The sequence below is a fragment of the Oreochromis niloticus genome, linkage group LG4, assembly GCF_001858045.2.
Source record: "Oreochromis niloticus isolate F11D_XX linkage group LG4, O_niloticus_UMD_NMBU, whole genome shotgun sequence".
Taxonomy (NCBI): Eukaryota; Metazoa; Chordata; class Actinopteri; order Cichliformes; family Cichlidae; genus Oreochromis; species Oreochromis niloticus.
Genome location: NC_031969.2, coordinates 16,141,190 through 16,153,100, shown reverse-complemented (window position 1 = coordinate 16,153,100; position 11,911 = coordinate 16,141,190). Strand labels below are relative to the sequence as shown.

Below are 11,911 nucleotides of genomic sequence, written 5' to 3'. Positions count from 1 at the left end.
TTTCTTTTATCTAGTGTACAAAATTCACAGATATTTCACAGATTCTATTAGTCCTTTGTCCCTCTTTGGAAACTGGGTCCGGTCAGCCCATTTGGGCTTACTGATATAGGATAGAAGTAGGATTTTCAAATGCTCTTCTGCTCAGAAACCACATTAGGTGTAACTTGTACATTCAGGTGAAGGATAGTAGTTGTCACTGAATGCTTTCAGCTTACAGATTTTTACAGATAGATTTTCCAGAGAGCTTGGCAGATGGAAAGAAAGGGCTGGCAGTTCTCAGCCTGTCAGTGCTGTGTGAAGAGTGAGCAAGAAATTAGTCACACGAAGCCATGTTTCGTTTGTCTTTGCCGAATTCCTTTCACCATTTAGGAAAATACAACTTCACATTAGGCTAACACACACACACACACACACACACACACACACACACACACACACACACACACACACACAATGGCATGCATTCAGAAGCCCTTCTGTGGCTATCATGAGAAAACACACAGGACAGTTTTCCATTTATCAAATTTGGCAACTGACTAACTGACTTATTAGACTATTGGACAGAAGGTCTGAGGATACCAAAAGAAAGGATTTGTCATTGGCGATGCCTGCCTGTTACCTGCCTTACAATGAACTGGTAATCAAGCTGCCTTCCTTGATGCATGCTCTTAGCTGCCATCAATTTGGAATATTTAGTAATAACTGTTCCCACAAAATCCCTCTGTTATAGATGTGCTATTGTTTGTTCCTGTAGCCATGTTTCCACACATTTTTATATCTGGACATGTGCCCCTGGTTTCAGCTCTCACCCAGCCCACTGTCTTATTCTTTCAGGACCCTGTCTATTACCTGCCTTTCAAGAAAATACTCATTTAGATTTCATCACACTGTGACTCAACCTGACTCATGTGTTTTCTGGTGAGGGAAGGTAAAAGGAGAAGGGGAGGGAGAAAATGCTTTAAAATGTGTCTTACACGACACATAATAAACAAGTTGAAAGATTCAGTTTGATGATGGTCTTATGACACCATGTATTATTAAACATATACCTGTACTGCTAAACTTACTCAATATTTATCATTCAGTGTTGTCATTAGGTAATGATTGTTATATCTTATGCATATAGATACCCGCTATATTATTTTACAGTAGGAATGTATAAATGATGATGATTGCCCATTATGACAACCAATAGACAGAGTGCATCAAGGATGAATTGTCTGGGTATAAAATTCATTTTTATGCAGTTGTCCAACAAAATTATTGATTTATTGTTATTATTACTATTGATTATTGAATAGACATGAGACTAAGACATAAGGCAACAGAACTGAACCTAATTCAAGCCTGACTTAGAGAGAGAGTGTAAATGATAAAAGCCAGACTCTAAGAAAAGGTTCAAACATTAATAGTACACTGCATGGTTTTCTCACGTCTGACTTGCCGGTTGCTTTGAGACAAACAACATCGATGGAACTACAAAAACAACCATCCATCTCCAAGTGAGTCACCCTCCAGGGTTTTAGTGAGGACATGGGCAGGGAAGGAAGATATTTTTGCTTCATGTTTTTTTTTTTCTTACTCTGTGAGACAAACAAAAGAAGTAAAATCTCATTGCTAATGTTCTGAAAAATATTTAAAGTTTTGTCTCAGTTTTGAATGAATCGCCTAAAGGATTCTTTGACCAAATGGTTAGACTCTATTGCATTGAATTGAAATCCTATGGATTATATGGATTGAATTAGCTAGAGTATCATTCAATGTAGGGATTATGCCACAGCTGCCCTAAATTAACAGTACTGCTAATCACTAAAATCATTTCTTTTATGTTTCTGCAATGGTTAATCCACTAGTATGCAGAAGTTCTTTAAGTGAAATTATATTCTAATGCTTCTATTTTAGCATTTCGTAATTGTAATATTGTTCTTATCCATGAATTTTCAAATGTACTGTTTTTCAAAAAAGTAGAAAAAACAGTAACACATATTATTTATTTATTTATTTTGTTATTGACACACCAAATTGCTTTACTTTCCTGAACATGAAAAAATAGTTTTAGTGGTTGATGGTGCACCTGATCAATTTGTGACTTCCCAGAGAAGCCCAGCGTGCTGCCTCAAAATAAAGACCAATATATACTTTTAGTTTCAAACAAATTTTGACAGATTTCTAAAATATTTGTTTTCTCGTTTTTATGACAGTTGCTCTAATCCATTTGTTAAGCATCTTATAAGTTTAAAACACCATCTGGTGCGTTTCAAACAAAAGTAGACGGCAGACGTTTATTTGAGAGGGCAAAAATGGTTGCTCACCTTCTGTTCACAATCATGCTCTTTATTATCTGTGGCTGTGTTTTTTTGTGTGTTATTTGAAAGCTGCTTCCAAATTTGGCTGTCTCACAATTCAAATTTAAATGTTAGTTTTAATTATGCGTTTTAATTTCGATTTTGGTAAAATGTAGTTTGTATTTTGGCAACAACTTAAAATTAACAGTAATGGGAAACCTCTGCTCAACTATAATAATAACAACAGTCATCTGAGGTTTACTGACGCTGCTCAGAAATCATTAGAAATGTTGGCACTTCTCTCAAATGCAGGGAAAACTCGGATCTAAGCAAATGTTTCAAAACTGAGCAGAAGAGCACTTGACAACAGAAAGTTTATCTCCTGAAAATCACTGATGATATGTGTTAAATAAAACAGAAAATGTATAGGGGGAAAAGTCAGTGACAACATTAATAAAATCAAATTACTTATATAGTTTTCAGTGCCAAGCCACATAAGTTGAATGCTCAGCTGAGGCCTTTTTATACATCCAAATGCAAATCGGATTGGGTTTTGCCGTATCGGGGAAGCTATTCAGCTTGCTTGCAAGCCGCTTTGCAACCTCACAGACTTTCCAGAATTGATGTCTGTACTGTTCTGCCGTGTTCTCTGGTCTTGCTGCCACCAGCTTTTCATGAATTCATGTGGAAAGGCATGGAAAACCCAGCACATAGCCCTATCACCAAATACAACTTCCTGCACATAACATTAAGAACTACAGTGGTCCTCTTCACTGAACAGTAATGCCAAATGTTATTTTGTCAGGTAGATTAACACAAATGGCAACTGAAATGATAACCGTCCTGATATTCCTTAACAAATGTTGCTATGCTTAACCTTGCTGTCTATTTCTGTAAACTTGTTATGGCAGATGAAGAATGCACCAAGTTCCTTCTGTAGGATTAGATACTCTTAGTACATACAAATAAACAAACTGGTAAAACTAAGTCAGTCACAGTAACATGTTACTTAGAATAAAGCAGAAAAGACTTTCAGGACTGTATTATATGTTCATCACACGGTGCTTCATTGTAAAAACAAGGCAGATGAGGTGGTGCATCCCCGATTGCTAAAAGATTACAGTGGACCCAGACACACACAGCTATGCACTGATCCAACGATTATGACCTCTGAATCTGACTCTATCCAAACATCTTGATAAACAAGAAGAAAAGAGAGGAAGAAGGAAATACAAAGATCAGTGTGGAAATACATTATGTTTTGCATATCATTCCTGTTCAACCTGCAGTTTTTTTAATAGAATCAATCCAGTGCTAAAAATCAACATCACAATCGAAAAAAGAACAGAAAAAAAGCAGTGTTGGTACATGGTGTACCCCTCCTCCAAGTTCTGCCTGCAACAAGCCTCATTTAATAAAACAGAGCAGGTCGTGTTGGGTACCCTGCTCACATCACACCTACTGTGTACCTCATTCAACCTGTGGGAGCAGGGAAGGTGGTGGGAGGCGGACCAAGCGAACACTACTTGCAATATACAAGTGAGGGTAAGAAGAACGAAAATATATACCTGACGGTAAACTTGTCATTAAAACCTAGTGAAGGTAGCCGTGAACAAAGATATGGAGCGGTAACCGCTGATTTAGTTTTCACATTTTTAGGGTATTATGTCTCTGATTGTGTATGTTAGCTGATGATATGAAAATTTAACTGTTACACAGCACTTAAGGTAAGCAGGATGCCTTTTTGAGTCCCACAAAGGTGTCATTATTACAAGCAAGTCATTTCAGTAGAAAATTCAAGAAAAGGCCCGATAATCGTGTTTATGATTAGAGGTTATGGGATGGCTGAGTTAGCAAGAAGGGGAGAAAGATACACTGGACATGTTTGACATCTCTACACTTACACATGCCGTTAATAATCTAGTTCAGACTCAGACAACCAGCCATGGGGCGAAATATTGACGGATATTAATTTTAATTAGTTGGGGAATATACAATATAATCGAACAAGGCATGCCAACACCTGCTTACAATGACCACTGTGTACCACACAGCCACACACACAATCATGAGGCATAGAGTGCAAGCAGACATGCCTGTAACAAGATTTTTTTGTGGGTTTTTTTGTTTTTTTTTTAATTATCAGTTATATACAACAGTAACATTAATTCCCAGAAAAGAACAGACACATTGGCAGTAATTAGAAGTGTCCTTTCCCTCTCTGCCTCATTCAGTTTTAATGTAAGAGAAAGGATTTGGAATGTACGGTCGTGCTAACACTAAATGATGAAAATAGATTTCCCCATAACCTGCCTGCTTGTAATCTACTTACATTCACTGTGGCTGCGGAAAATGATTTGTAACCTGGGTTGAACCCTTCATTTCTTTTTTTGGCCTCTGCCATATATGGGTCACATGTCTTGTGACCCATATGATTAAAGTGATATCTATCACTTTAATCAATCTATGTGTTACATAGTTGGGTTCCCTTATTGTACACCACATCCTACACCATCAGGTAAGTAGTATTTAAGGGAATGTTAATGTGTCCTCTGTATTGCTTCAGACTAAGACCATAATTCAGATCATTGCTCAGCGAAGTACCATTTAGGTCAGTGAGGATATTTTAGGGAACACGTTCTTTACTCATTAAACTATGCAAGATTTATTTGGAAGGATGCGTTTCACACTTTAGATCAGGGGTGGGGAACTCCAGGCCTCATGGGCCGGTGTCCTGCAGGTTTTAGATATCACCCTAAATCAAATGATTAGTTCATCACCAGGCCTCTGGAGAACTTCAAGACATGTTAAGGAGGTCATTTAGCCATTTAAATCAGCTGTGTTGGATCAAGGACACATCCACAACCTGCCGGACACAGGCCCTTGAGGACTGGCGTTTCCCCACCCCTCCTTTGGATGCATCCATGGCACTGTTTCCGGCCAATGTCCCAGTCTATCTTTCTCCTATGATTTTCCTAGAACCCACTTCACTATATTTTATCTTCATATGTTCATTTCTTTACAAGTATTCCTTTTTTTAGTGTCCCAGATGCTTTTTGAAATGCAAATATCTCCGCCCCAAGAATGATCTAAGAGAATAAAGGCAGAGCCTGAATTTGACATCTCTGTTCACTAATCTGCATGTTGTCAGTTGTACCACAGCACAGATCACACCCTATCAGATTCACCATTACTTAGAACGTCTAAACAAACCCAGGTGGAATGCTAAAAACTTATGCAGCACCCAATAAAAAAAAAAAACACAAAACATCTCGGGTCACACTAAGCAGAAAATGAAGGGTATCAGCATTTACTCTGTGACAACCCACAGATGAAAACATGGCACTGATAAAGATGGTCCTTTGCATCACAAAATGTGATCACTCAAATAGAGTACTAAATTACACAGTTGGCATTTGCTCCCTGTACTATAAATGAAACCCACAAACACTGAATAAGAATGATCCATAGAAGTTGCTACAATGATGTGTAAAAAAAAAAAAAAAAAAAAAAAATTAGACCGTAATGACTCAGATCCCAGGCACAGTTTTGCAGTCCTTGCTCTTAGCGCAATATTTATACACCTAGCATGCCAAAAGGAGAAAAAAAAAACCTAAAGGCAAAATTTTGTCCTACATTTTTCTCCCTATGGAGTAAAACTGATTTCTCTGACCCAGGGGTGCATCAGTAAAAGCAGTATCTGAACTCTTTATCCTCCAGTGCTTAACTCTGGCCCCCAGTCACAGCTTTTGCTGCGCTGACACACCCTTCCAGTAATCAAGAATGTCATGCAGGTCCTCGCCTTTAGCAAACTGCACCTTTTTTCGAAGGGCATTTCCAGCGGTCACATAACAGGACTCATCACGTGGGCCTTTCCTGTAGGGACGAAAACGCTCCCAGATCCGCAGTGAGCTCTCTGAGCAGTACTCGGGGCTGGAGGAGTAGCCTGAGTAACTGGAATGATGGCGGGCAGGCGAAAGCTGGGAGTAAGACGCTGCGTCCCTGCGGGACCGTGTCAGGGGCTTTAAGAATGAAACTCTTTGGGCTGGGGAACCCTGGTGGGAGCCTTCATAGTAGAGAGCGGGGACAGAGTGGCGGTGCTCCGAGCAGTGGTAGTCCTGCTGCACCTCCAGCTGCTGCTGCTGCTGCTGCTGCTTCTGCTGCTGTTGATGTTGTATCTGTTGCTGCTGATGGTAATGGTGGGATTTTTGGTTGTCCTGATGTTGGGCACCAACACCACCACTGTCGCAACCACCACCACTCCCTCCACCACAGCTCCCACTTCCCACTAAAGGGAGTCTCTCCAGGGGCTCCCCACAGCCCACAGGACTGGCCCGGTCTGGGTACTGCTGCTGCTGTTGATTACAGGCATCTGGGCTCCTTGGCTCAGGGACGTCCAGGCTGTACACCCTGGCTCCTCCGCGCTCCCTGTCTCGACCCATAGAGCCACAAGATGTGGTACTGCACTGTTTCTTGACAGAATTTACAATAACGACAGCTGCATCTGCACTCATTTGCCGCTGAATGGGACGTACAGCGTTGGCCGGAGGAGGGGGCCTGTAGGGGGGAGTGACAACAAATCCCCCACCACTGATTCCAGGGCGCTCAGAGAGAGGCGCATTCAAGGCAGGGAGTGGAGGTGGAGGGGGTACTTTGTTGGGAGCGATGACCTGGCATGTCTCTGTCATCCCTTGAGAGAGTGGGATTAGGCCACGTGTTAGGGAGGACGTGCTGGTGGGCGGTGGGGAGGTGGGATTGGAGGAAGTAGGGTTTGTAGAGGCCCCTGAAGCAGCAACTGCAGCTGCATCCAGTTTCAGGGCATCAATGCAATTGTTAATGATCTGATTAACCTTGTCCACCTCCATGGCAATAGTTGAGATCTCAGATGCAGAACCATGCCCATCATCATCCGAGTCATCGCCAATATCAGTTCCATCATCGTCCCTCAAGTCTTCTCCCCTCATCACTCCATGCATACCATCTCCCATACGCTCCATCCCTGCCCCTCCAGTTCTGATATCCATATAGTTTCCTTTGTTTGTAGCCATGGCCTCCGAAAAGGCAGTGGCCATCTTTTCCACTTGTGGGATAGAAGAAAGTCTTGAGGAAGTAGTGTTGGCTGAGTGGAGCATTCCCGAGCTTGAGGATGTCGACATGGGAAGTTTCCCTCCATGGTGGTGCTGATACTGGTGATGTTCTCTGGACTGTTCCTGGAGTTTGTGGACTGCTGATGGATCATTTGCTACTGCTGCTGCCACCTCTGGTCCATAGCGCATTTCTAGTATAGTTTTCTTGACACAGATAGACTTCCTCTTCTCATCATGCATCCGTTTTTTACGAAGACAATAGTAGACGAGGCCTAAAATGATTAGCATTCCAAAAAGGCAGCCCACAATAGTCATTATATAGTGAGTAGTGGTGGAAGGTGTGGGGAGCATATCATCTTGACTTTGCCCCCGAGTGGAAAACTGGAGGCAGGTGTGGTTGTAACGTTGAGAGTTGCGGATGGATACCACACAGAAGGTGTAATTACTGCGTGGTTTTAGTTTGTTTAGGGTGATCATCTCCTTCTTATTCTTCAAATTCATGACATCAGACACAAATGTGTTGTTGTATTGTGTTAGAATATACATTTTGCTGAAGGGCTTTGGAATCTTCACAAGGAGAGATGCTGATGACAAAGAGACATGATGGAGCTTTATGCTGGGACTGAAGCTGTCTTCAGTAGATGAGGAAGAGGTTGTGGGCTGGTGGTATGGACCTATACCACCAAACATCTCTGGTCCGATCCCAGAAGGACCATCCAAATCTGGTGGGAGAGAGGTCATTCCTGGGATCATTACACCGTCTCGGCAGTGGTGGTACAAAATGTTTTTAGCATTCCGACCAGAATGTCCAGCCGCAATAGGACTCAGTAAAGGATAGCCAAACATCTCGCGCGGCGTCTCGCATAGGAGGCGGTCATAAGTATGTGAGACATTGTTGAAGAACTCCAACCAGGTTAGAAAACTATAAAGATCACAGCCACAATGGAATGGATTTGCTGCCAGTTCACAAACCATAAGCCGACTGAGAACTGTGAAAGTGGATGGGTCAATGCGGGCAAGTTTGTTGGATGACAGGTCAATGCTGCTCAGGCTCGGGCACTCCCAGAATGCATTGCTGGCAACAACCTCAATCAGGTTGTGCTGCAGGAACAGGCACTGCATACGGCCTAGCCCTCTCAGCATACCCTCAGTCAAGTTGGTCAGTTTGTTGTAACCCAACTGAAGAACCTGCGAAAAAGAGGAGCATTTTTAAAATTATATATTTTTACATTGCGGTCCCAAACAAATTACCAAATAACTGTGATGCTGTAGCATATTTAAAATATTTCTGTAATAACTAAGCCACCAGTATATGCTTCAATCAAAATGATATTTTAAATGTTTTGGTTTTTTTTGCTAAAACAATCAACAATCATAGCTGTTTACCTGGAATTTTCAAATTTATTTTACAAAATCCCAAAAACGCAGAAGAAACAGCAAAGCACATCATTATCTTTTTTGACTAAGATCTGAGATTACAGTTATTTACTGGCTTTCCTAAACAGAAAAATTAGTTCAGCAGCTCAATATTGTTGTTGAATAAGAAAGAAGACCAGAGCTCAATATTGGGCATCAAAACATGAGGTCACTTTGTTATTTGCCTAATAAATACTGTAAGAGTATAATTTGTAGTTGTAAAAAATTCCTTAACATCCTTAAAAATTTTTGTACTACAATCTAAATCCTATGTATGCACTGGTCAATTTGAAAATGTTAAGGTCAAATTAAGATCTAATGCACAGGTGTCAAACCTCGAGGGCCAGTGTCCTGAAACTTTTACATGTGTCCCTGCTGCAACACACCTGAATAGAATTTAGTAGGTCATTAGCAAGACTATACAGAACTTGCCTGCATGCTGAGGTAGCAATTTAGCCATTTGATTCATGTTACAGAAGCTCAAGAATGAATGAACATGGTGCAATAAAAGTAGTTTTTAGAAGTACTTTAAAAAAAAAAATTACACTTTAATTTAAATTTACTTAAGTAGGGTTATGGGTTAGGGTTAGGGGTTGACACCTCAGCATACAGTCAAGTCTTGCTAAAAGACTTGACTGTATGCTGAGGACCTACAAATTTTATTCAGGTGTTTTGCAGCAGGGACACGTAAAACTTTCAGGATACAGGCCCTCGAGGACTGGAGTTCGACACCCCTGATCTAATGCATTGTATGCATTTTAAACCTGTCTTCTTGTTACCTGTAAATTGGCCTGTCCTGCAAAGGCTCCATCCTCAATGTAGTTGATTTCATTCTTGGTGAGGTTGAGATCAGTCAAGTTGGTAAATCGATACATGGAACTGAAGAGCACTGCTTTCAGCTTGTTCTCATTCAATCTCAAGTCATGCACTGTGTTGTTGATGTGCTGGGGGATAGTCTCATATGGAGGCTGATTCTGGCTACATATAGCTAGCCACACATAGCCTTTGTCCCCCTCAATGAGCCAGCAGTCCCCATTAGCCGTGTTAGGGAAATAAGAGAAAAATAGGAGGGAGGGAAGAATAAGAAGGAAAGCGGAGGTGGTAGAAGCACCCTGCATTATTCCAATATAAATCAATGGGGAAAAAAACAAACTATAATCAGGAGAATGTAGAGGGAAATGGGAAAGAAAGGTGTGTTTACAGGTAAAGGAAAGCAACGAAAGCTGCTGGTAAGGGTTGGGAGCGGTGAAAGGGGTGAAGCCTTCACGATACCAGTCTCTGCTTCATGGTGATTTGCAGGGGACCCATGTTATGTCATATTTTGTTGGATAGGAGTTTGAGGTAACACAGTTTGTCTTCAGCTTTAGTTGTGACAGACTCAAATTGATAAACCTTTGGAATGATCAGCGGGATCTGTAAATGAGAAGAGAAAAAGGAAAAACATTACGAAAGGAACATTTGTGAATGATAAACATGTTGAATACAAAACTAATTGGTTTTGGTTTATTTTTGCTTTTTTTAAACAATTTGTGCTTGGAAGGGTTGTCAAAGAAGAAATGCTTAACATAGAGTGAAGGTTTTATTTGTGGACTTTAAAAGATTGAACTGAAGTCAAACTTCACTAAATTCCTAATGTGGGCATCACAAAATCAGTTGGCTTTCAACTGGGCTTGTTCCAAGTTTTTTTTCTTGTGCTGGCTTTTCTTTCTTATATATATATTATATATTCATGCTGCACTCAAATGATGTTCTCTTAGCCAACTGCCTCTGCACTTAGTCATTACCCGCTGCCCCCCTCCCCAATTCATGAGGCTATGAGGTCATCAAGCTTTGGCTGATACCTACGCTATGTGAACCTGCCAATCTTTGTTGAGTCCTGAGAGGACCTGTTTTAAACATGAAGTGCAGCATTAATCATCCAAATGCTGACAGCACATTGTCTTCACAGACATTCCTTGTTATGACACTATCCTGCCAAAACCTAAGCTCTCTAACCCATCTGCATGCCATTTGAATAGCAGTCAAGCGTTTACATAAGGAGAGGATTAGCCGCCTGTTGCATCATGACAGACATTGTCCTCTTGCCGGCTCAGCAGCTGGGAAAAACATACTTAAAATTACACATACATTGCATATGCACACTAAAATGGACACATGTTCTCAGAGAAATGTGTGGCTGAGTACATGTGCACCCTGAAGCTCATAGACGCCCTCATATAACAGCACGCATGTATGCACACAGGATATCTAAAGGCAAACAAGTCAGAACAGATTCTGTACAGTGTTGAACTGTACAGTTTGTCTTTGTACGTGCCATTCTCTCTAAAAATCATCTCACATTCCCTCAGTTTTATATTCTCTTGATTCCCATCATCGTTTCATGAAAACAACAAGGAAAATCTCTCTCTGCTCCTCTGAGAAACAGGCCAAATTTCTTTCTTGTGCTCTAAATTCTGCTTCTTTCTAAATCCGGCAAAGAATTGAACTCATTACAATTTATTCTGGTCCGTGCTCCCCAGAGGTGTGAGCAGAGAATCAGGTCCATCTTCTCTTTTAATCTACTTATTACTGCAGAAAATGGTAACCCTGCAATTCTTTGCATAATACTGCATTATCATGTATCTGATGACCTCGGGCACCTGTCAGGTTTCTGGTCCTAAGATTTTAGGGAGACACGGCACAAAGAAGACATTAAACAGGTACTGGATAATGGATTAGACAAATAGATATGAAGACTAAATGTATGTTGTCTGTTTACAATTAATGGATTTAGTTCTGAATACTCAATTTATCAAATTTATACACAAGATTGTTGATGAGGAGATTCAGATAAGTGCTTAACTTTCTGGCAAACTACAGAACAATAAACATAACAAGAATATTACATGATTTTACTTGAACAGTGACTGAATGTGCAACATTTTATACCAGACTGGTCCAAAAGTCAATTGTGAGAAACACCCAGGTATAAATCAATAATGTAAATGAATAATCTCTTTTTTTTATGTTTGATGACATTATTCCCGATGGCGGTTCAGTGCTTAGCACTGTCACGTCACTGCTCGATGATACTAGGTTTGAACTGGCTGGGATCTTGCTGTGTGGATTTTCTCCGTGTAACTG

At 40.7% G+C, this 11,911-nt stretch overlaps 1 protein-coding gene across 3 annotated transcripts in view; it reads right to left on the bottom strand.

Moving 5' to 3' along the window:
* Positions 1-2,001: 2,001 nt before the first annotated feature.
* The window catches only part of elfn2b (extracellular leucine-rich repeat and fibronectin type III domain containing 2b), a 74,783-nt gene continuing 64,873 nt past the window's right edge, over positions 2,002-11,911 (bottom strand). For all 3 annotated transcript variants that reach the window (XM_019357965.2, XM_025906927.1, XM_019357966.2), the window contains 2 exons: positions 9,568-10,201; positions 2,002-8,560 (listed from right to left, as the gene is read on the bottom strand). In XM_019357965.2, the coding sequence (XP_019213510.1) occupies positions 6,026-8,560; positions 9,568-9,906 (2,874 nt within the window). In that variant the 5' untranslated portion in view covers positions 9,907-10,201 and the 3' untranslated portion in view covers positions 2,002-6,025. The remainder of the gene's footprint in view (positions 8,561-9,567; positions 10,202-11,911) is intronic.